General features: G+C 47.7%; 1 protein-coding gene across 1 annotated transcript in view; it reads right to left on the bottom strand.

The window, feature by feature from the left end:
* The window catches only part of TRIO (trio Rho guanine nucleotide exchange factor), a gene marked incomplete at both ends in the record, with an annotated part of 341,738 nt that overhangs the window by 70,984 nt on the left and 244,742 nt on the right, over positions 1-26,012 (bottom strand). The window contains 3 exons of the mRNA XM_080704883.1: positions 10,661-10,904; positions 22,031-22,130; positions 22,881-23,023. Coding sequence (XP_080561009.1) covers positions 10,661-10,904; positions 22,031-22,130; positions 22,881-23,023 — 487 coding nt within the window. The remainder of the gene's footprint in view (positions 1-10,660; positions 10,905-22,030; positions 22,131-22,880; positions 23,024-26,012) is intronic.

Here is a 26,012-nt window from a genome sequence, read left to right as displayed (position 1 = left end):
CACATGTTTAAAGCTACCTACTGCAGCACTATCTGAGAACAACCAATGTGGTAACCCTGTGTGGTAAGCTATTTAATACACTAGGCTTCGTGCATGCATAAAATACTATGGACCCATAAAAAGGAACCATGTGGTTCCTTTTCTCATGGAGTAAAGTGATAAAAGCCAGGGACAAAAAGAGAGAAAGTGAATACATCTTCCATTTGTTTGCAATTGCTTAGCAAAACATTGAAAGTAAGTTAAAAATGGGGGGAGAAAGCTTATCTGCATATGGCAAATAAGATTGTGGGAAGTAGAATTCTCAGTCTATACCTCTTCACATTTTTTTTTCCTAGTAAGACAGTTTTTACTTTATTCTTTTCTACTTCAATTTGTCTCTGATTTCACATTAATATATATCTATTTTAATTTTTTATTGGTGCATACATTTTATTTTTAAATCATGTGAAATGTCTAAAAATAAGTTAGGATATTTGGATTTTCTCTTCTTCTTTAGAAAAAAATTCTGAATGTGGATGAGATCTCTGCAAGTGCACGCAAAAGTTCTGTGTCCATGTACGTTGTTCTGGGCTTAGGTCTTGGGGGTTCCAGCGAATTTATTCAGTGGCGCACAGTTCAATACCTGCATGGCCCATGGCTTCAGAGTTAGGTATTTTCCCTTTGTCTTGCATTTCTACCTCAGCTAGCTGACCTATAGCCAAATCTATCAAGATTCTGTTTATTGGCAAGTTAGCTCCAGGAACACAAGAGAATTGCAAAATCTCATCTCACACTACTCGGAAGAGAGAAAGAAACGCGGGCAAAAGCGAGCCCTCCTTCAATCTGCCTGGTGCGCACTTCCCAATGGGCTGCGGCTGGTGGTTATATACAGCCTGCAGAGCACAGTTGGCCCAGCGCTTGTCAGGAAGCAAGTACAAGCCTACCTTGAGGGGAACATACACTTTTGTTCTCTGCATAAACAGCAGTTATTCACTTCAATATATTTAATGAAAAACAGCACAGGGAACTTGTGAACCATTTCTTACCAAACACATCATCTCCCTATAATTTTTCACAGCTTCTGCAAATGCTAATTAGTGAAGAAATTTAAAGGGGAGTCTCAGGTTCATCGAACAACACAGTCTGATGTCTGTGAAATGTCATAAATGAATCCACTTAAGAATCCAGTTTCCAGAGGGTGAGGAGGAGGAGTTGACCCTCCTGGCCCTGCCCTGCTGACCAGTATGCACACTTCCATGGCCCCCAGAAAGTACCAGTGAGCATCCTATTTCTTTCTCTAACTCTGTACATTTAAAGCAAGGGTGGGAAGACAGTTTCTCATTCATTGTTTATGACTTTGCCATATATATAATTTTGTGATGATCTAATATGGATAGTGTCAATACCTGCTCATGTTTTTTTCCTATCTTAATAAACACTTTAATATAAAGTTGGAATGTGAAAATACCTCAAACATGAAGCATTCAATGAATAATGGCCCGCTTGTGTGGTTCCATAATTACATGCTCCATAGAAACGCTCCTTAATCACAGGTCTGGGAGTGATCGCTTAGTCTTGGATACACAGTGCTCAGGAGAAGGACAATGTCTTTGTTTTCAATTCTTGGTATAACTCCATGTTCCTCAGTTTTTCTTCCCACAGGGATTCACATTAGCAGCTGTTCAAACAGAATAAAACTGCTCTTTTCCAAGCTAATTTTAAAAAATGTATATAGAACTTCCATTATATATATTTTAAGAATACGTGGGCAGATATGGGTTTGAAATGTCTAAGCATTAGTGTGCCTGGGGTGTGTTTTCTGATAACAGTGGCAATCTGGCATGAAGCAACTATCTAAATACATCAGAATCACAATATATTCAACTAAACTTTTTATTGTCACTTAAGACTTTTTAATACCCTACATTTATTGAAAACCTATTAGGTCGTGAAAAAGTCATAAGCAGTTCAAGTCTCATGGTGGGGAGGAAAGTCAATTCCATTTGGAGGTAGATAATTTCATGATCTGGGAAAGACCAGATTCAAGGCAAACACATTTAAGCTGAGCTGCCCGAAATGCACTTGGGGAGATTCTAGTGGCCCCAGGTGAGGACACTCCAGGTTTGGTCATGGAGACCCCTAAAGAGACCCTGGTCTCTGCAAAGCTGGTGCTTTTCAGGGTGGTGGGGGTGGGTGGGTGTTGGTGGCTACATATGCTGGGTGGCTTCATTTGAGTGTCTGCTCCCAGGACACAGAAGCATTAGAGGTTGGGTCTGTGGCATGCAGACATGTTGTGTTCGAGCAGGTTCTACAAATCGACCTGGGCCTCATGTCCATGACTCAGTCTGGACTGACCACTTCACACTGGATAACTCAGATACTGAGAGGCTCCTGAGGCTGGATACTTCCATCCTGACCGGACTGTACAGGGAAGAGCAGAGGACAGGCCACAGCCTTCCGCTCCACGAAGAGGACGCCCGTCCATCAACTGTACTATTCTGATGGAGGGCTGGTGCTGTCCTGAGAACTGAGAGTGCTGGAGTGGGGGAGGTGACCTCGGGGACCACCTGGATTCTGAGGGGAAGAGCCTCTGGAGCATCCTCCACACGGGAGGTTAGATGGGCGTGCAGGAGGTAAGGCCTGGGCTGGGCTCCCTGAGAGGAGACAAATCTGGTGACCTGAGTCTTCACTTCTGTCATCTGGAAACCCTGGGACAGTCCTGCACCTGGTCTCATCTCGACCATGGGGATGGAGGGCAGGAGGGAGTGAGGGGTTGATGTGGCGTCATCCTAAGTCTATGGAGTGAGGGTGGTTGGGGCACTGGCAAGCAGGCAGAGCCATGATCTCACAGACCCAGACACTGGCCAAAGGCTGAGGAAATGGGTCAAGTAAGGAAACAGCCTGGAGGGAGGTCAACAGGGGCTCAAGCCCAGTGCAGTCTGGGCCCAGATGGCAACACGCCCTTACTGTATATTCACGTAGTGCTCGGCCATTAGAATCAGACATGGGAGCCGGGCGTGGTGGCACACCCTTGTAATCCCTGCATTCGGGAGGCTGAGACCTGGAGGATTGTGGTTCGCGGACAGCCTCAGCTATTTAGTGAGGCCCTCTGCAACTCAGTGAGACCCGGTTTCAAAATAAAGAATGAAAAATAGGGCAGGGGGTGTAGCTCGGAGGTCGGATGCCCCTGGGTTCCATCCCCAAACCCAATTAAAAAAAAAAAAGAATCAGATACGGGGCTCACAGCTCCTAGGCACTGGAGCCTGAGCTCATTCACTCATTTCAAGGACTTACAAGTGATTTTAAGGAGGAGCCCCCGGCATAGTGCAACTATTTCTTTGAACCTTATGAGTAACGGCCCTAGTAAATAAATCTACAAAGTATATAGCTTTACAGTTAAGAAAATGTGGAACTTGACCAAGAGTCTTACAGAGAATCTGCACGTATTTGCCCTGTTAACATTCCTGCAGAGAGCGCTCCAGCTGAAGGGTCCCCAGGTTCAGAGCTGTAAGACCGAACTGCCTCCCGTGACTCACTGAACACGGGCCTACTTCCTGAGTGTACTGCTGCCTCTCAGGGTGGCTACACGAGGGCTCTCTGTTTCTCCCTTTGTTAGTCCTAGTGTTTATTTGTAGCTCTTTTTATCACATTTATAAGTTCAGCACTATATCCTTGGCTGTCATTCCTGCTAAAATGTGCTTAAAGTGCTTTCAATGTGTTCCTCTAAGTTCCTTGCAGGTCCGTGGTCGCTGGAGTTCCTATTTAATTGGGACTGCCTTTTTCAGGTCATCTGCTTAAGCAGAGAAAGACTGATTCTGTTCTTTTGTCATCTCCACAGATTCATTGGATTTTTTTTTTCTTTAGGATTTTCCAGTTTTCTAAAATTTACTTAGTGAAATGTGACAGCAGCAAGAGGTAGGGACTAGGAGCAGGAAAACCCTTCTTCTGTTACCTGAAGAAGAGGTATCAAGGTGCGTGCATGTGTAACCGAGTACGTGCAAGTGTGTGCAGGCATGTGCGCACCCAAGCACGTGTTAGATGCACGGCCTTGGAGGACATGTTAGGAAACTGGGTTTTATTCTATGACCAGTGGAAGGTTCTGAAGAAACCTCAGCAGGAGTCCCGCGGTGGGGTTTGCACTTAGGTGCACCGGGCAAGGGCGAGTGAGGTTGGCAGGTTAGGTGGCAAGAGTAATGGTGGAGACAGAGAAAAGAGAATGGATTTGAATTATATTATTGAGATGAAACTAACATGAAAGAGAGGACACCGTTAAAAAAGTTAAAGATTAGATTATTACATGTATCAGTCTGCTCCTGTTACTATCACAAAATATCTTAACTTAGTAATTTATAAACAAGAGAAGTCCAAGGTCAAGGCACAACATATATGGTACCCGGTGAGGCCTATTTCTCAGAAAAGACGCCTACTGCGTTCTCACACAGTGAGGCAAAGAGGTCCCTGGGTCTCTTTTCATGAGGGCACTAATCCTGTTCAGAAGAGCCCCTTCCTCCTGACTGCTCAGCTCCCAAAGACCACACTTATCAGCACTTAAACACCAGGGATTAGATGTCAAAACTCATGTTGGAAGGACATAAACATCCAGAGCACAGTAGCACATGATCCAACAATCCCTCCTGTGGAAGTTACCCTAAAAATGGAAAGCGAGAACTCAAGGAGGGATCTATACCACGCTCACGGCAGCCCTGTATACAACAGCCAAAAGGCGACACCAGCCCAAGTGGCCATCAATTGATGAACAGATAAACAAAATGTGGAATATACATACAGTGGCATATTATTTAGCTTTAAGAAAGTTCAGACACGTATCAGAACATGGAAAAACCCTGAAGAAACGATGCTGAAGGAAGGAAACCAGTCGCACGAGGACCAGCACGAGGATTTCGCTGGCATGAGGTAGAGTAGTCAGTCAAAGCTCACAGAGACAGAAAGCAGAAGAGTGGTTGCAGGGTGGGGGAGGGAGAATGGGGAGTTTTGCTTGATGGGTACAAGGTTTCAGTTTTGTCAGATGAACGGGGTGCCAAGGATGGGCGGTGGTAGCACAGGATGGAAAGGTGTTGAATGTCACTCAGGTGGACATGTAGAAGTGGCTAAGATGGCAAACTTATGTGTACTGTGCTAGGTTAAAAGATTGCAGTGGGCATTAAGGAGGGCCACCTGTGTGCTGGCCGTGTTTCTGGGTGAACAAAGGGACAGGCGGTGGGAGAGGGAATCTGGAATCTATTTTATATTTGCAAAGTTCATAAGGCAGTCGAGTGGAGAGGTGAAATAGGCAGCCCAGGGTTCAGCCCAGAGAAAAATTCACATGAGTTTCGAATGGGAAAACATGTTCCTTTCTTATTTTTAACTTGGATTAAAGAAAATGGTTCCATTAGTCAACACCATGTACTGCTGCACTTATAAATGATAACCCCTGTGTCTTCTCTCCAACGACTGCAGCCAGCCTGCCCAAGCCTGAGATCTGATTTCATGCCCCCTTTTCTGAAGGCGTCCCGGCAAGCCAAAAACCTGGGAAGAATATTTTCTGACACATTATTTACCATAGCAAAATGTAAAGTGCTGACTGCAGCCCCTGGGTTCTGAGCTGCGAGTTGCCAGCAAGCAGGAGGCTGTGTCTTGTGTCTACCCCTCATTCTCATGTGCTGCAAACAGACCCCTCCTTTACCTCTTCAAAATAAAACGAGCTACTGAAGTTCACACTATCCAAAGGAGAAAAGACTTTCTAGTTATGAACTCTTAGAGAGCCTTCCCAGCCTGTTTTCTTTAACAGCAGGTGTTCTCTTCTAGACATTTCAAAGCACCAGCAAAGAGACTGCCTGCCACCTCCTGAGAGGTTGGTGCAAGGAAAAGGTGGAAGTTCTTCCTAGGAAATATAAGCCTGGAACGTCAGAGATGGCAAGGATCTGGTTGCCCATCCGTTTCTGCTGTGTCTGAGCTAAGGGATGTCACCAAAGACAGTGATGGGAACAGAACTCAGGCTTGACATGAAGAACATCCCTGAGAGTTCATCACCATCCTGTCCAAAGCTCCAACCCCAGCTGCCACCCTTACCACCTAAAGGTCTTCTCTCAGAGCTGCGCCTGGCAGCACTGGTTGTGTGGGTGCCCAGAGTGACCTTCCACAACCAGCTCCTTCCAACACTCTGCTCCGGGTATCTGTGGCCAGTGGTACAGGCAGGGCATCGGCAGGCAATGTGAGGATACAGAGCATCCTGGCAGCACTCCAGACCCAAAGGCCTGGTGAGCGTGGTTGAAGGACCTCCCAGGACTGGGGACAAGCTCTCATCTCACTAGAGAAAGGGCCGGGAGAGTGGAAAGATTCGTACTCCGCACACAAGACACACTCTCTGAAGAAAGTGGCGACTGTCCCCTGCAGTGAGCGTTTTCAGCTCTGATCACTGTCTCTTGGCGGCGGGCGCTGCCAGCCGAGGCCTCTCATGCTGCACCTGCTCTGATGCCCCGAAGCTGCTGCTCGAGGACCACTGTGCACGGCAGCTCTTGGTTGTGAAGAAAGAAAAGCCCTACCATCCTGGCAAGGGGAGCAGAAAAAGCAAAGGATTCCCTTTGATTTCCCTTCTGAGTTGGCCTCATCGGAAACATAAACATTTCTGATATTCCTGTTTACTTTCTGTGACCAAGAATAAGTAAAAGTTTAACAAGTTGAGACAGTGGGAGGGAAACTCACTTGGATTTACTGAGATTAGAGGTGACTACCTGGCACCCACCTCCACAGCACATCAAAGCGGTTCCCAAGGGAGCGTAAGGGGCTGAGCGGTTCTCAGCACGCGGATCGTGCAGACTCGAATCTCCAGGCCCCGGCGCAGCCCTAGATTCTGAGCTCATGGCAGACAGTAAAACCACAGACGTAAATAAGACTGGTCTAGCACAAGAACCTGTAGAATCCTTGTTCTATTTTAGTCTGCTTGGTGCCTGCCGAGCTTGTGGCTGAGACACTGAGAAACAACGGCTGCCAGAGAGAGACCAGATGAGCCGTCAGGCCCAAGCTACCTGTTCACAAAGGAAAAGCGGTCTGTCCCAGTAAGTGCCCCATTTCCATAAGCATCTCTCGATGGAATTGTGTTCACAGTGGAGTCTAGTTTCAGGCACAAAATTTTTGTTGAAAAACAAATTGTGTGCTTAAACTTCTTATTCATTTTAAATAAGATGTGCTTTTATCCTCTCCCCAAATCACCTTAGGATGTATGTCTTTATAAGATACAGGATGCCTGGTTCTCAGGAATCCCTATATTCTCACCATCCAAAAGGCTGGCTGGTCTAGCCAAGCTTCAGACCCACCAGGGAACCTGATTCCGTTCACACTGAACACCGGGCTCTCGTTGGCCGATCTCCATGTTTACATGCACTGCAATCCTTAAAGCAGCTTATTTATTGTTAACAGGCAAACAGGTGGATAGTTAATCTGGATAGGCGTGTATTTTACATTTAAAATGTATAAAAATTTAAGTTGTTATGACAAGGAAGTTATGGACAAATTATTAAGCCACTAAGGCTGAGAGCGTTTGGGAAAATAGTGAACGGGCTCTTGTGTCCTGCCTGGAAGGTTGGAGACATCTAAGGAACTGCCTTTAGGGATTAATAGTAAGTGATGGGGATCAGATATGTAACAGACATGTTACAACACATATGTGGCTTCATGCTCAGGAGTGTGAGGTGTGGGAAACGCAAGACAACTTGCTCACCTGACGCCGCCAAGCGGGTCCGACCCGGGCTTGTATGAGAAGCCCTATTATTTATTTACCTTGCTTACTGCCATGTCCTTCCAAGCCCACAGCGGTCCTTACAGAGGAAGGGGCTCAAAGGAGACAGCACTGAGCAGGCCCGCGCGGGTGATAGGTGCTGACAGCCCACACACACCAGCACGCTTCCAACCACATGGCAGGCAGCAGGGAGAAGGGGCGGGGTGTCCATCGGTAGAACAGACACAAGCCAAGGCCTCCTGCTTCCCGAGGGGCCGAGGCCTCCTGAGCCTCTGTGTCCCTTCTGAATTCCATTCCTAAGTTCTCTTCCCTTGTGGCCTGGCATTTTGATGAGGTCCTCTGATCTCCTAGACAGATTTGCCAAGACTGCCCGAGTTCCCAGACTCAACCCTGGGCAGGCTTCTCTGCCAGAGGCTTGTTTAAAGCTGGAAGGTGGACTCCCTGTCCCTGTCTCTGACCCGTCATCACCCTTGTCCTAACACAAAGGAATGGGTACGACTTCAGAGTTTCTGTGCAGTACAGGACAAAACAAAAACCAAGGGAGCCTGGGATCAATGAACACCCACGCCCGGCCTGCTGACGGCGGGCCAGAGCAGGCCCGCTCACTCGTGCGACCCTTCGGGGTGAGGAGCGGGTGTGTGAGTGCGGGGAGCAGCCATTCAGGTGCAGGAGTGTCGCAGAACGTCAGAGAGAAAACCAAGATGCTACTGCAACTTGAGCCTGCAACAGGGAGCGCAGGGTCCTACGCTTTCTCTCCTGTTTCTTAGAAACTAGAGAGTAACTGCCACACAAGAGGGACTTTAGGTACGGACAGGAAACCATCACAGTGGAGCGATGGAGGGACTAGAGGAAGTGAGGAGGGAGAACTGATGAGGAAAATATTGCCAGTGAAGTCGTGTACATATGCGAAATTACCAATGCCAATCTCAAAATCATATGTGGGGAGGGGGAGGGGGCTGAGGGGGGGGTTCACCAAGTCACACGCGTACGTCCCTATGCTGTGAACTACATTTGCACGTAGGAGTACAATGCCCAAGAAAAAAATATTTTTTAAAAAAACAAGCCAAACCTGACCTCCATCAGAAGTCTGCAGGACAAAGTCAAGGGTGGGAAATACCTAGTTCTTTCCTTTTGGGTAGCCTGCAATTGTGAACGCCGGGGAATGAGGAACACGCCACGGGAAAGCCATACACAGAAAGGAATCTTTCAGAACCAGTGTTATTTGTAGCACACTCGAGCTCACCGGAGCTCCTCAGGGGACAGATTAACTTGAAGGGAAAAAAACGCTGTACTTTCCTTTCAGCTCAAGCCCACGGATTTTAAGATATTATGCAATCTCAGATGCTGTGGCAGCGGGGTAAGAGATGAAACAGATCTCCTCCATCGCAGGAAGACCAGTCCAACACTGCTCCACACTAAGACAAATCCTGCTGGAAGTGAAACTGGACACCTGGGCTCTGGGCCAAAATCTGAAAATCCTCTTCCTTTCTCTCCAGATCCCTGGAGAAACAATCGACTCATTCTTCCTGTTTCTTACTAAGGTGACGAGAAGTTCACTTTTAGGCTCCGAGATCCGGAGCGTGGTTGGGCCTATAATTAACGAGGTGAGCTAATCAGGAGCTGCATCCGGCGCAGCTTCATTTAGCTTAAGGGAATGACTAACCCGCAGCAGCTGGGGACGCTCTGGCTGTGTCGCCACGCGTGTGAGGAGGCAGAGGGAAGGGAAGGGAAGAACGAATGTGGCGGGGCACAGCGACATTCTCTCAGGAAGGGGAAGCTGACTGCACACCGGATCCGGAAGAGCTTCCACTCACCAGTATCATAGGAGGACGAGCAACATACCGATGCTGCCTACTCTGCACTCTTCTAGAAGCTACAGACCAGGGATTCTTTTCAGGGCTGAAAGTCTCAAGTTGCTTTTCACTAAGATAAAGATTAGGCCAGCACTGTCCAAAAGAAATATAATAAAAGCTGCATATAAACCAAATTTTTCTTCTAGCCATGCTTTAAGGAGTAAAAAAAAAAAAAAAGACAAGTAATTTTAATACATTTTATGTAACCCACTCTAAAGTATATTATCATTTCAACATGTAATAACTGTAAAATAACGGCACTGTATTTTTTAAACAAAATCTAGCATATTTTATGCCTCAATCCACACTTCAAGGACTCGGCGGCCACATCTGTCTCATGGCTGTTACGAGAGGACATCTGGCATAAAGACTGTCATGCTCTCCACAGGAGCCTGTCATTGGCTCCTCCACATGCACACGCAGGCAGAGTTCAACTCCAGCTGCCAGCACGGTAGTCACCTAGCAAGCCCAAGGCCTCTTCGCTCAAAGGCCCTGTTATTTCCGCTTAGCAGCGTTTCTTCCAAAGCCACGTGTCTGGTCAGCTGCAGAGCCCACAGAGAGCTGCCCAGGGACCTCCAGGGCCAGCTCCCCCGCCTCTCCTCGCAGGTAGCGGGGAGTGTGGGCTGCCTGTGATCCCTTTGCTTCTGTAGTTACAGAATGGAGTGTTACACTCTCAGAACTGCATGTCTGACCTTCTGGAATTAAGGCTAACAAGAGAGTCTTCCTGGTGGTACCGTGACTGAGGAGAGCTGAGTGAGGCCCCACTTCTCTTACTGAGTACTTCCCTATTTACATCTGAAGGACAGTCCTGACTTCTCATTGCTCTCCATTTACGAAGGATGCACGGATCCCCCAAATTCAGAAACTCCTCCTCCTCTGAGCTGATGTGCTCTCTTACTCCACTACTCTGGGAAATAAGATCATTTATCATTTCTGAGTAATGGGTGAAATTCTCATTTCTTCTTCAGCTCCTGGTGGACGAGAAATGCCCAGGGAGACGAAGGCTCGCCCACCAGGAGGACTGTGCATACTGGAAGGCAGTGGTGGGCAGACCAGGCTCCTGGTCCTTCCCCTCAGCCCTCCCGATTCCTACCTTTGTGGTTGAAGATGCCCTCCATCTCCATGCTGCTCCTGGAGTGGGCGATGCACAGGGAGCCGCAGGGGACCAGGCCCTCGGCGGCGGGGGAGCGGTCAGTGGTGCGCACCAGGCACCAGTCGGGCTTGTCGTGCGGCCGCTCCAAGACCTCCACTGTCTGGCCGCGCCGGATCGTCAGCTCGTTGCTGTTGCAGGCCGTGAAGTCGTGAATCACCACCGTCAGCTCACAGCCGCCGGAGAGCTAGGGAGGCACATAGGAAGAGGGACAGGTCAGCACACAAGCCACTGGCCGTCACCGGCAGGGCCGCGAACTCAGCCAGGAACTGCGCCTCCCACTCCTCAGTGGGGCTGAAGAAAGGCCCGCCCGGCCACCCGAGGGAGAGGCACGGGTCGCACTCTCCCGCGTTGCATGATCCCTTGGGGGTCATGCGGATGGTTCCATATACTTCTCACATCTTCATCAACGGCTCCAATGTTCTAAGGGGTTCATCGTCAGACTAAATGTGGCTTTTCATGAGCTTTCAAATCTCTTTGGACCTGAGCTATTTTCTCTCCATCCTCAAAAAGTGCTATACCCTCATTTTATTTATTTATTTATTTTTTTACATACAGCAGACCATTAAGCATGGTCTAAAAGGTACTTAGGGGATCGCTGTGAAATATGATGATAACAGGGGTCAAAGTCCTATCGCAAAGTTCGTGTGACGTGGTGCCGGAGCACCCCCTCCTGTAGAGTGTGCGGCTCGTGGATCAGGGGGACAGCAGCGTCAAGAGATGGAGACGGAAAGGGCAAGGGCCGGTGACCCCGGGCCGCCCATCCTTGGCACACTGCGCCCCTTCCCGCTCTTGCATTTTACCCCACAGTATCATAATTCACAATAACCTCCTAGGTAGCTGGAAGCAGGGTTTATTTGATTGCTGTAAGTTTAGAAATGAACATATATCACTTTTTGAGGATCTGGAAGTTCTGACAGCTTGCCCTTCATCCTGACACTGCTACCCTGGTGTGCTGGGCCGGTCCTCAGCCCTCGGGCTGCAGGCCCATCTCCTGGCCTTTCCACATCTGCTTGTGCTAATTCTCCAGCTGGGAAACCCTCTCACCACAGTCCCTTCCATTTTCTGCCAAATGAAACAATCAATTTATTCCCTGAATGAATGAATTCCTTAAGGGGACACCCTCCGTGACCTCTGGGTGTGCCCCAGGACACGGCCTTCTTGTCACTACTGGCTGTGCGGCTTGCACCCTGGTGTGTCTTCCATGGGACTGTAAGCTCCTGGGCATGGGCTCAGCGCACTAATTCCCTACTGCACTGTATCCTGATGTCAGCTCCCCGGCCTCAGGCTGTCCCCAGCCTGTCTCTCTTGCTTTGCCACCATTCTACTGCGTGGGCTCCCCAACCATCCCTCAGCTTTCTCCCAGGATGCACGGCCGGCAGCCCGGGCTTGTGGTCTGCCGGTCCCCTTGCACGTCCCTGTCCCTCTCACACGGGCAGGCCGGGGCCTGGCTGCGCTGCTGCCAGAGCTTCTCTTCCGGGCTTCTCTCTTTGGTGAGGGTATCACTACACGTCAACGAATGACAGCTCCTTCCCATTCTTACACTTGATCCCATTTTATTATCTCATTTCACAATAATCCCCTAAGTAGCTTTGAAGCAATTTTTATTAGTTCATTGCCAGTAAATAAATAAAAATGAGTACATTCTACTTTCTTTTCTTTTTTTGTGGTATGGTACTGGGGATGGAACCCAGGGGCATTCTACCTCCAAGTTATCCCCCCAGTCCTACTTTTTATTCTTTATTTTGAAACAGGGTCTCACTGAGTTGCAAAGGGCCTCACTAGGTAGCTGAGGCTGTCTGAGAACTGCGATCCTCCTGTCCCAGCCTCCCGAATGCTGGGATTACAAGTGTGCGTCACCACGCCCAGAGAGTACATTCCACTTTTTGAGGAGGGAGGTGGAATGTCTTAGTCTCCCCGGCTTCCAGCAGGCTCCTGTTCTGAACGCTGAGGCAGACCCCGGGCGGCTTTCTGATCACCTTTTTCTGAAGGCCCCCCCATCACTTGACGAGGGCTTTTGCAGCGACCTTCTAAGTATGCTCCTTGACTAACTCCAAGGTCACCTTCCTAGCCATCCAAACACTGCTGCTAGGGTGACTTTTTCAAAATGGGCTCCTTCTGTTCCAAAACCTCCGGCAGAGGACTCAGCCCCACAAGCAGGTCCCCACCTGCCTTGCCAGACTCTTAAGCTCCACAGCCAGAAGGGCCCATCTGCTCCCCGGGCGCACAGGGCCTCATGTCTCCCTAAGCATCCCACCCACGCCCCTGGGAAGTCTCCCAACATCTGCCAACCTCACACTTTGTTCTACACAGTGTGTACTTCAATTACGAAATGGCCCAGGTCTTGGTGTGTGTGTGTGCGCGCGTGTGTGTCTCTGCCTTCGTCTCGGCTCTGTGGCACTCTCCTGTGAACCTTCCTTGGCCAGTCCGTGGGGACAGAGACGGGACTGGCGATGGTCACCAGCAGCCCTTGGTGCCGACCACAGCAGGCACGTGGCTTGCATGAAGCACTTGCTGGACAGGGAGTGACCTTAAGACTTGTCTTACGTTCTGTCCGTGCTCCGCATCACACAGTATTCGAACACTTGCCGAGGTGTAAAAGATTTTACTCTAATGATGAAGGCAACACAGCTGAAAGACAGAAACAAACATGGCTTCTCCTCTGCAGCTGCACGAGCGGAGCGTGCTCGGGTGTCACACAGGGCCTGGCCTTCTGGTCACTACTGATCTGGTCTGTGCATCCCTGCCGCTGACAGGCATTAGCAGACAGATCGTGAGGGCCGTGGTGAAAGGAGGAGTCTCTGAGGACGGAGAGGAGGGAGGGGCCTGGCCTCCTGCTAAGCGCCCTCCTTGCCCGATGCTCGGCATCTGCTGGCCACAAAGGCGCTGGAGAACAGGGAATCCACACGTCCTCCGGGCTGAGTCCTGGGCCACCCCCAAACTGAGGACTGTCTGCTGCCCTCTAGCACGCTCTGTGCTCTCAGCCACCTCCTGTTCTAACAGCCTGTCTCTTAAGAGAAAAGTTTAGAGATTCAGAATAAGAAACACATGCCTGCTAGACAACCCCAAAGAGCAAACCCAAACTCTTCCACGATGAAGCACTAAAGTCGAACAAAGACCCTTCTCTGCTAGGCCACAAAGCCAATTTCCAAGAGTTCAGTCTCCTCCCACAGTTCCAGACCTCACACCTCTCTGGACAACTGTTGAAAGGCCAAACGCAGAGTCTGGAAAAGAATTTTCCTCGCAGAGCCCCCACGTTGTACAAGCAGCGAATCCCTGTAACAGAGAGGAGCAAGGCTTCCTGTCCCGGGGAAAACAGGGCCAGTAAGTGACCCCTGGGAAGCCTCGGGGCCTGCTGGGGCGACCTGGGGCCACTGCTCTCTTGCTCAGTCCCTCCTGGCTGCCCTATGCTCCCCCCGTAGCCCCCAGAGCCGCCGGGGAAGGACACTCCCTCACCCCAGCCCCTGGCCTGCCTGTTCTTCAGGGTCTTACTAACTTTCCAGAGGGCTCAAAGCCAAGGATGCGTTTGGTGGGTGGGGGGAGGGTGGGAAGGGGGGTCTACTCAGGAAGGGAATTAAGCTAGACTTCATTTCTGGCATTGATTTTTTGTTTTTGTTTTTTAGTTCCTTACAGAGTTACCAAAAATGATTGGAAACATCTGTGTATTTGACAGGGCATAAGAAATAAAAAATCAAGCCTGTTCTGACAAAGAACCATATACTGAGTTAAAAAAATTTATAGGCTTTCCAGCACTTGTTAAGAAAATCCAACGCAAAAATGATATTTCAAACAGTGCTAAAATGATCAGTTAAAAAAAAAAACTTATCTCTCAGTCAACTGGTTTTACTCCCAAGAACAGATGAGAACCAAACCATTAAAAAACGAATGAGAATTTTTTTTTTTACCACCAAAGAAGAGCTGTCCTGTGGATTTCTGTCTCAATGTTCACATTTACATATTATGAACTTCTTGCTACAAAACATCTCTTTACAACCAGGTTTGTTAATTTTTAAAAAAGACTTTTTAAAATAGGAGATCTGTAATTACAGTTTGAGGAAGCAGTTCGAATAATCATTACTGCTTTTTAAGAAAAATTAAAGTCCTCACTAAAATAAGTTCAGATAACCTACTATATGCATTTTTTTTTGAAGTACTGGGGATGGAACCCAGGGGCATTCTACCTCTGAGCTATATCCCCCAGCCCTATTTTGTATTCTTTATTTTGAAACAGGGTCTCACTGGGTTGCAAAGAGCCTCACCTAAGTAGCTGAGGCTGGCCTTGAACCTGCAATCCTGTCTGTCTCCCAAATGCTGGGATTACAAGTGTGCGCCACCACGTCCTTAAGTATGTAGAGGTATTACTCGCCCCAGGGATGTTTCTGTCCCCAGTGACCCAACTTCATTACTGGGCTGGTAGGATTTCATTTATTCGGTTTAAAATTTCACTTTTCCAACCATATTTTATGAAAGTTTCCAGGGCATCCTTTTCACATTTGCATATGTTATCGATTTCTACCTATCATGGGCTCCCTTCTGTAATCTAAACTCACATCAGAAGAGTCTTTTGAAAATACTTTAGCTTTTTACCTCAAAAATGTTAATACAGTGGCTAATACGCAAGACAGTGAGACAGCCTAATTTGACCATGGGCTAAAGATACCACCAATGACGTGTCTCCCAAGGTCCAGGTCGCTGCACTCTGAAGGCTACACGGGACGCCCCAAACTCACACAATCCAACTAGTATTCCTTCATCTGATTCTCCTCCAGAGTGACTGAAAGCCAACTAGCCTGCTACGTTTCCTACAGAAGAATTCATATCCCTGGTCACAGGCTTATGAATCCTCAACCACTCACCACAAAAAGCCAAATTTTCCTTTTTTGACTTTCCAAAGAACCCAGGGAACATGGTGGCCCTTCTTGAAACTGTTAGCAATGTTAACTAGAACAGACCCACGGCTGGGGACTTCTCCCGTGGTGGACCCGCTCATCCTGCTGGACTGTAATGAGGCAGTTTTATGTTACAGAAACATGTATTTCTTGATAGTCCACAGCAAACACCTGGCTTGAATCACCAAGCTCAGATAAATTCTTGGCAAGTTCTCTGAAGAGGAGGGGGCTCTTTTAGAATGGGAGAGGGGGCGGCACAGTCCTTCCACAGATGATTCGATTTCAAGAACCCAAGGCTAATGTGCTGCAGATCAATTGCAGGTGGGATCTGGCCAATTTTCTGAGAGCAACTGGAAAGGGAAGGGGGAACGTGGTTTGATAAAAGCCATTTCCCCTAAAGAACAAAGTGTATCAACGCTTGTGAACAGCCATACCCTCCAGCCCACTACATTCAATCACTCAGAAACTTTACAAAAGACTCACGCAGTTTCCCAAAGGTTTCACACGGGGTAGACCAAAAAATGATTACTTGGTAAAGGAGATTAGAGGGTCTGGCTCCATTACTGGCAATGGTTACAAGAAAGCAACCATAGGCAGTCAGCACAATACCTGGAATGAATGCGGCTACACCCAGGTTCCCACTGCTGCTGGGCAATTCAGAGACTGGGCTTATTAGCTGCAGCTTTCGCGTGAACAACAGGACTCCCAGGTTCACCCGACGCCCACACTGGTTTATGTAAGGCCAAGTTTAAAGGGAAACGTTTGTTCAACTCTGTGGCTCGGACTTTGAAAGAAAACAACTGCGATAAGCCTTTATGAACTAGAAGTACACAAAGGAATCTGTGAGAACTTGAAAGTGGTTAACATGGCAAAGTTTTGCCCAGCATGGTGGCCTGTAATCCAGTACTTGAGAGGCTGAGACAGGAGGATTGTAGGTTCGAAGCCAGCCTCAGCAACTTACTGAGACTCTCAGCAACCTAGTGAGAGTCTGTTTCAAAATTAAAAAGCCTAAAAAAATAGGGCTGTGGCTGTAGCTTGGAGGTACAATGCCCCTGGGTTCCATCCCTAGTACTGCTAATAAATAAATAAATAAATAAAGTGCTGGAGAGTGTAGCTTAGAGGTGGAATTTCCTTAGGTTCACTCCCTGATATCAAAACTAAAGTAGAATAAATAAAATAAAGGAAAACCAAATTTATGTTAAAGGCTTTTTACCATCATGAAACTACAATATTAAAAATCTATGAAAAAAAGTTTTCAAATTCAGTGGTTTCCCATTATCAACATTTCATTCACAAAAGAATTAGTAAAGTTGGTTGTGGTGGCGCACACCTGCCTGAGGCTGAGATAGGAAGATCATAGGTTTGAGGACAGCCTCAGCAAGCAGTGAGACTCTCATCAACCTTGTGAGGACCTGTTTAAAAAGAAAAAAAATAGGGCTAGGGATGTAGCTTGGAAGTAGAATGTCCTTGGGTTCAGTCCCTGGTATTCCCCACCAAATCAAAGAAAAAAGAAAAAGAATTAGTGAGTGCTGTACTGAGGCACGTTACTCCCTCAGAAAGCTTCCTCGAGTGGGCTATAAACATGAATTGGAGTGAGCTAGGAACTGTAAAAAGCTTGAATTCAAAAGACAGAGCTACAAAGGCAAACCCTGCATGTAAAAGGCAAAGTCAGAGGAAGCACAGCCCCATGACCATCACCGACACCTTAACAACTACAAAACAACCGGCCCCTTATAAATACTAAAGACATTCTGCTGAACGCAGCTCTCCTGAGAAATAAGGCACGGGAAGTGATGGATGACGGCTCCACACTGCGCCCTGGCTCCTGGTGCCCCGCGGCCCGGCGCGCTCCTCCCGGCCGCCGGGGATGCTCAGCGCCGGTGAGATAAGAACATGGAAGGCACTTGATGCTCTTGGAACTCAAGCTGCATTTTTATAAGATCATTTTATCTAAGTCCCATGAATATCCGCAAGGATTGGTGCTAAACTTGCGTCTGGAACAAAGGGACGGCGTGTTTTAAAAATGATGTTCTCGAAGGAGGAGCTGTGCTGTCCAGCATGCAGCTCGGGTCCTGACCGCCCCATGAACACTGCTGACCCCGTTCCCTGGAAAGTGGGTGTCTTCCGGCCCTCCTTATTAACAGACTCGCCAAGACCTTTTGTGTCTCCTCTGAGAATTACTAACAGCTCTGGCAGATGACTTTATCCCCTCAGAACTCTCCAAGAGGCTGAGTCAAAAACGTCCCCCACCCAGTTTCTGAAATGGAACCAAATTCCATGATAACGACTAACTCATAACAGCCTTCATAAATTAAGTCAAGCAGGCAGAATGTCATGAAACAGCTTTCCTCACCAGACCCATCTGCCAGAGTCATCGGGGCCGCGGCAGCGTGGAGGGCGGAGGGGACCTCGAGACACATCCACGGTTGCTGTCACTGCAGATGAGAGGCTTCTGGCTGAGAAAGCGTGACTCAGGGCCCGGCGCGGTTCCTGATCTCAAAATGTATTCTCTACGTTCTCCTTAGCTATCTTTTTTTTTTTTTTTTAACCCTGCGGTATGGGGGATGGAACCCAGAGGGCATTCTACCTCTGAGCTACACCCCAGCCCTATTTTTATTTTTATTCTTTATTTTGAAACGGTCTCATTGAGTTGCAGAGGGCCTCCCTAAGTAGCTGAAGCTGTCCACGAACCCCCATCCTCCTGTCTCAGCCTCCCGAATGCTGGGATTACAAGCATGCGCCACCGCGCCCGGCTTTACATTGTCTTGAATCACCTATGGGCCCTGAAATGTTCTACCAGAGAAGCACAAACGGCGATGACCCAAAGAAATCCTACAAGTAGAGAATCAACTGGGCGTGGTGGCACAGGCCTGTGATCCCAGTCCTTGGCAGGCTGAGCAAGACCCAGCAACCTAGCAAGACCCAGTTTCAAAACAAAAAAATAAAAAGGGGCTTGGGGATGTAGCTCAGAGGTAGAATGCCCCTGAGTTCCATCGGCCCTTCCTCCCAAAAAAGAACAACCTCGAGTGCCATTATTCTGTGGTACTTACTACTGAAAGCTGGGGTGAGTGTCTCTGAGTGCATGGTCGCCACTCCCTAGGACACCAGGAGGAAGCGGCCCTCATAGCAGCCCTTCCGGGATTTCTTTCTTCCTTCCTTTCCTTTCCTTTCCCCCTCCCTCCCTCCCTCCCTCCCTCCCTCCCTCCCTCCCTCCCTCCCTCCCTCCCTCCCTCCTTTCTCTCTTTCTTTCTTTCTTTCTTTCTTTCTTTCTTTCTTTCTTTCTTTCTTTCTTTCTTTCTTATTTTTTTGTGGGTCTGGAGATGGAACCCAGGGGCATTCGACCTCTGAACTACACCCCCTGCCCTATTTTTTATTTTTTATTTTGAAACCGGGTCTCACTGGATTGCAGAGGGCCTCACTAAGTAGCTGAGGCTGTCCGCGATCCTCCAGTCTCAGCCTCCCGGATGCTGGGATGACAAGCGTGCGTGCACCACCATGCCCGGCTCCTTCAGGGATTTCGTGAAAGAACATACCGTCGCTGAGGTAAAAGGAAATTGGGGAATAATCGTCGCAGTTAAAATATTTCAAGGGCAGTTCTTTTAAATTCTAATATCCCAGTAGATTCCCAGGTTAAAATGATTCACTCTGCCCACCTGTACTTTTCTGATAGTGATTTCTTCTTCCTCTCGCATTGGGTAAAACAGAGTTTACAATACTCCCAAGTTCACAGAAGTCAATCTTATCCTAACAGACTGAAGTAGTACTAGTTTTACTATCCCTGATTCCAGGAGAGAGTCTTATTTTTGTGGAAGCCTCCTGTGAATTCCAGTCTGGCCCATACCTTAGGGATGGCTCCCCTGGGCATGAGAGATGGGTGGGGAGAGCAGGTGCAGCACTGGACACCATCTCACACCCACGAGCTGGAGACTCAGGACGCCTCTGGAGTGCAGGGCACGCCCGTCCACCACGGCCACACACGTGCCAGGACACTGCCTGAAAGCCATCTTGCTTCCTGCATCAGCCTCCAGAAAAATCTCACCAGCCGTCCTAGGTGTCCCCTTCACATTCACCTCCTTGGTAATTCCACTCTAACGATTGTTTGATCGATCACGACTTTTATTTATTTTGGTACTGGGAGCTGAACCTACTTCTGGGTACTTTTCGTGCTAAGGGTTGAATTCTACTTCCCAGCTATACCTCCAGCCTTTAAAGAGTTCTGCTGCTGAGGCTGGCTTCGAGCCTCTGATCCTCCTGTCTCAGCCTTTCAAGGACTGGGGTTACAGGTGTGCACCACCAGGTCCAGCTGATTATGAACTTTTAAACTCTCTTCTAGGGTAAGCTCAGAGTAGATCCAATAGAGGGTCTTTTGCAAGGATAATGAACTTGGGGGCCTGATTCTCAAAGAGAGCCTGTGAAATGACTGCTGTGAGCGGCCACTCCCCCCACACTCAGCAAATACTGTCTGACCCTCCTTCCAGGGGGCAATCTCATACAAACTGACTAGGTAACTTGATTACTTGTTTATTTGAAAACAAAACAAAGACACCCCAAATAATCAATATTACTCTAACAAAATGTCTCCGAGTTCAAATTATATTTTTTCTAAACTAAATGGCGATGGGGTGGGGCTCCGGGGAGCAATGCTCATGGGTACCACATGTCCAAACAAGTCATTTACCTGGTATCTTATTACTACCTGGCAAGAAATAAATATCTGTTTAATGCTAATACATAGGCCTTGAAAAAGATTAAATGAGATATTCTTCTAGTTTTCCAGTCCTCTTCTGCTACCACTCTAAGTTTTAGGACTTCCTATTTAGTAGACTCAAAAAGTAGAGTGAAGCCCGGCGTGGGGGCACACACTTGTAAGCCCAGCATTCGGGAGGCTGAGACCAGAGGAGCGCGGTTCGAGGACAGCCTCAGCTACTTAGTGAGGCCTTCTGCGACGCAGTGAGACCGTTTTAAAATAAAGAAAAAAAATAGGGCAGGGGGGTGTAGCTCAGAGGTAGAATGCCCCTGGGTTCCATCCCCAGTACTGTTATAAATAAATAAATATAAAAAAGTAGACTGAAAAAAAACCCTAATTACTCACACTAGGAGAATTTTAAAAAATGGAATCATCGTAGCGGAGCAGTACTTTCTATCTACTTTCTTCTGTCCTGAAAACTACAACATCAAATACCACGGATTCTGTAAAGCTGAGTGAGAAATGATCAGTCTGGGACTTTGAGCCAGGCCATCAGAATAAGCCTCCTAGCACGGGGCCATCTCTGCAGAGGTCATTTCTTGAGACAGGGAGGCCAGGGCGCTGCTCCTCCCTCAGGCTGCGGGCTGTGGGATGCTGGTGACGGCAGACCCCGCCCCACATCTCACCAACGCGACTCAGGCCTCGGTGACAAAGTGCAGCGTGCCGCGGGGAGCGAGAAATGCAGCAATTATGAAATGACCGCAGTTTAAATAAAACCCCTGTTTATTGTCAAATCCAAAGAAACTCGATCTAGCATTCCCAAAATAGAACAGACAGACGTTCATCTCGGGAGGAATAGAAGATTCATCAAGATAAACTTCTCCACTGGCCTGTGACACAGGACTCTTCTGGTATTTTGCCCATCACACACACCCAGGATGCCAAATTGTGTTGTCCATTTATTTGTTGTTGTTGTTGTTGTTATTATTACTACTACTATTATTATTATTATTATATCAAGACATGGGATGCTCTTGGCCCCATTTGAACAAGGTATACCTACATAAATGTTTTCTCATAGAAATCAGTCCTGGCCTTCCAGCAATCATCGCTGCTGCGGCTAATTCCAGGCCGTGTGTTCTGTTTTTGTGCCCCCGTTCTGGGGGGCACCTTAGGGCCAATATGGAGGATACCGGCCAGCATTCCTGCTTCAACAGAGCAGCGCCAATCTTATATGCTGGGGTTCTAGATACTTTTTTTTTGTACTGAGGATTGAACCCAGGGACATTCTACCTCTGAGCTCCACCTCTATCCCTTTTTATTTTGAAACAGGGTCTCACTAAGTTGTTGGGGTTCTTGCTGATTTGCTGAGGCTGGCCTCAACCTTGTAATCCTCCAGTCGTAGTCTCTCAAGTATGGGGATTACAGGTGCGTACCAAGTTACTTGGCTGGTTTTATTTAAATAGTAGATTTTTCTGCTGAGAAAATAAAATAAGAAAATAAAAAGCTCTAGCACACTGCCTCTGAATATCCTGATGAGAAACCACGTGACTGATTGGGCCGAGAAGAGCCCCTCCAACAGCTCGCCCTGACTGTGTGGCCCTGGCACCCCTCTCGGTACATGACGACGCGCTGAAAAAACCAATGACAAAACCACCACGTGCAGACACAAAGGAGAAGCTTTGCCTGGACTCACGCCAACGCAGCCTCCCACAGAAGGTGCGGGCGACGGCCTACCTTATCACTGTCCAGCGTGTTCTGAGATGTCCGGGAGGCAATGGAAATTGTGTCAGGCTGGCTGCTGCCATCTCCTTGGCTGTCCAGGTCCTCTCCATCCCTGGTGGCACAAAGAAACTTTCAATTCCTGACACTGCTGAGCCAGTAAAGATCACCTCTCAGTTACTGGAGAGAGAACGGATTTGCTGAACGAGGAGCAGGTCAGCCTACGTGACATTCTAGGGCCAACATTATATATATCACATGTAATATATATAAATAAATACATACATACATATATATATATATATATACCATTTTTTGAAACAGGGTCTCACTGAGTTGCAAAGGGCCTCGCTAAGTAGCTGAGGCTGTCCGCGAACCGCGATCCTACAGTCTCAGACTCCCAAATGCTGGGCTTATAAGCACATACCACAACACCTGGCCCAACATTATATTAACTGTGATAAATCACTCTGTACTGAGTATGAGCTTTTTGCCCAGCACGGTGCTAAGTGGCTATTACATATCAGCCCACTGAATTCTCATCATAATAAAACATGCCTGCTGGGATTACTTCCATTTCAGGCGTGAAAACCACAACTGTCTGGGTGCCCCATAAGGCGGCTGAGGCCTCAGGCACGCGGCACACACGGGTACTAGGCTGGGCACGGGAGCACGCGGAGGGGTCTGCAGGCCGCCTCCCCTTCACTTCAAAGCAACGGGGCTTCTTTTCTTTTCAGTGTCATCGCTAAGCATGATGTCGCACAGAAAGAGCACTGTGCAGTCTGCTTCTCCGAGTACTGGAGCAACATTCTCTTTGAACAGTGGTTCGCTCCTGCTGCCTCGTCCCCCCTCCAGGCACACTCACCTCCTTCCCTTCTGTCTCGTGGCCGGGGCTGTCTTGGGGATGTGAATGGGCTCCTTGAGGGCTCCTTTCAGGTGGATGGTCCTTTCCTGTATCACCTCGCGGATGTGCTTTATCCAGTCCTGCTTGTTCTCGATACTGGAAGCCTGAAGGAGAGGTCGAGCTGTTCAGGACCCGGCAGGGCCTTTCTTTCCACACCCTGTGCTAACTCACCCCGTCTCCCGCGTTTCCCCCAGCTCCCCATGTTCAAAGAAATGATCAGCAGACAAGCAACAGCATCCTGTCTAACCTGCCTCCCCCAATGCCTCACTTTGGAAACATTTCCATCAAAATGATATATTTTTTTTTTTTTTGGTGGTACTGGGGTTCCTGGAAGCCCTTCTACCTCCAGGCTACACTCCCAGACCTATTTTATATTTTTGAAACAGGGTCTCTTACGCCAGCGCGGCTGGCTTCGAACCTGCGCGATCCTCCTGTCTCCGCCTCCCAAGCGCGGGGATTACAAGCGTGCACCACCACGCCCGGCATCAAAATGATATTTTATAGCATGCATGTTACTGCCCTTCTGACCATTGCACTAAGCCATTATTCTCTAGCCCCAAACACTTTAAACAGCCTTTGGAAACCCAGGCGTGGTGGTGCACGCTTGTAATCCCAGCATTTGGGAGGCTGAGTCAGGAGGACTGCGGTGCTTGGACAGCCTCAGCTACTTAGTGAGGCCTTTTGCAACTCAGTGAGACCCTGTTTCAAAGTAAAGAATGAAAAATAGGGCTGGGGGTATAGCTTGGAGGTAGAATGACCTTGGGTTCCATATCCAGTACCAAAAAGACAAAAAACAAAAAAAAAACCAAAACCAGCCTTTGGGGAGATATAAAAACAGCCCCTCCCAAATTAGAACATCACTGAGACTAGTTAATCGTAAAACTACACGCTGGTCAGGAGGGATGTGAACGAACGCCCAGCGCTGCGCCTCATGTGCGCGACCCCTGGGATGGGCTGCGGTCCTCCCCATGCCAGGGGAGGCCCCGGCAGGGTCTCCTCTTCACTCCCACAAGGCCTTTCAGAGGCCTCTGTCACCTGCCCGATCAAGAGGAACTCAGGCATGAACGCATCAAGGAATGTGCCCAGGCCACCAAGTCACTGGCTGCCCATTTCCTACTCTGCATTTATCTCAGTCCTATCACAACTCTGGGGAAATGTTCTCTGGAAAGAGCACGGAGAGAAGTTCAATAAGCATCTATCAAGTGAGTTCACATGGCATCATTTTTCCACTTCTTTTTTGTGCTGGGCCCCAAAGGAGCCCCCCCCCCCCTTTTTGATAGATTCTGGGCCTTAGCAACAGTTTTCTAATTTCCTTATGAAAAACATCCCCTCCTATGATATAAGCACAATTCCCTTTAAATGATTAAAGTAATTGTCCGTGGAATCACAGATGAGCTCATAAAGGGAGGGGACCCAACATTTCTCACTGAGAACCTTGTTTTGGAGAATAGAAAACCAAAGTCTATGTTGGAAAAGAAATTGAAATTCGTAACTAGCTATATAAAATGTGTTAACTGCAGGATATGTCTTTAAAGTGCTTTAAAGTGGTGAGTGGGAATAAAACGAAGAACAAAATTTTGGAAACTTTTGGAACTTAAATACCAAACAAGGATTTGGAGATTCAATAAAAAGGAGTATATGGGAAGGAACATTTGGTAGTTTGGAAATGACTGAGAAAAACTGTTAGTATGGTTCAAAATGAAGAAAATTCTCATGCAAATTTATTTATTTATTTATTTATTTATTTATTTATTAACTGACTGATTGATTGATTGCGGTACTGGGGATGAAAGCAGGGGCATTCTACCTTCAAGGTACACCCTCAGCACCATTTTTTATTCTTTATTTTGAAACAAGGTCACACGGAGTTGCAAAGAGCCTCACTAAGTAGCTGAGGCTGTCTGTGATCCTCCTGTCTCAGCCTCCCGAATGCTGGAATTACAAGCTTGCACCAACCATGCCTGGCCAAATTGATTTTTACATTAATGGGAAGTAATTAAAAGGTGCCAAGTTTTCAGAATTAATGAGAGAAAAGTAAGTCAAATACCAAGTAAAAGATAGCAGTTGGCTAAGAGAAGGGAATACTTTATTTTATACTCAAGGGCAGTCTCAAAGTGTTTCAAATAAGGATTCAGAAATAAAATTCTCCTTGCCAGACTATCGAGATCAAAAAAGGCCATTTTCTTGTTCTACAACTAGTAGGCCTTCACCATCCCGCCTCTACCTACGGCACGGGCACACGCTCACCAGCACCACCGTCTCCATCAGCACCACTGCAGAAGAACCTAGGCCACCATCCACTCCACCCCTACTCCTAGAGCCTCCCCCCATCTCCACACCACCTTCTATACCCTCACCACTGTTCACGGTCACCGCCATCGATGCTGTCACGGGCACCACTGTCCACACCATCGTCATTTAGACCCTCGTCAACACCATCGAAGTCTACACCACACTTCTATCCCATCCTCATTACAGTGCCACTTCCCCCAGCATCCAGCTACCATTACCACCGACACCACAGAGCAGTCTCTGAAATTAATGCACACAGCATTCCCTTTAATCAGGTAAGACATTACTCAGAATTCCCTAGACAGTTTTTGTCTGGTAAAGCCTCCAAGGAAACCTTATTTTTCAACTCTATCATGAGCATTTTAATTATGTCCTTAAATGAAAACAGTCTGTATCTGGCACAATTTCTAGAAACACATTTTGGCACCTGCCACTACTGGTCATCTGGATAAACACTTTATATGGATTGGGAATGTGACGGTCTCAAGTACACATAACAATTTTATACCTTAGAAAAGTTTACCTGAAATTGAGCTCCCAGTACAATTGCTGTTTTACAAAGCTTCATGTCAGGACTAACAAGAGCACACTGGGTTGGTAACCCACATATCTACCGCAAAGAAGTCATTGCAACAGATGAACGAAGACCAGAGAAACAAAATGGACAACTCTTAAGAGTTGCGGGAATACCAAAGAGATGAAAAGGCACGTAAGAGGCACAGTCGCTCATGTGCAAGGTCACAAAGCAGAGTCCCATTACACTTTTGGCTTCTCTCCAACTTTCTACAAATCTTTAGCTAA

Source organism: Muscardinus avellanarius (assembly GCF_963383645.1).
Source record: "Muscardinus avellanarius genome assembly, chromosome: 1".
Classification (NCBI taxonomy): Eukaryota; Metazoa; Chordata; class Mammalia; order Rodentia; family Gliridae; genus Muscardinus; species Muscardinus avellanarius.
Note: the sequence above shows the minus strand (reverse complement) of the source record. Positions and strands in the feature narration are given on the sequence as shown.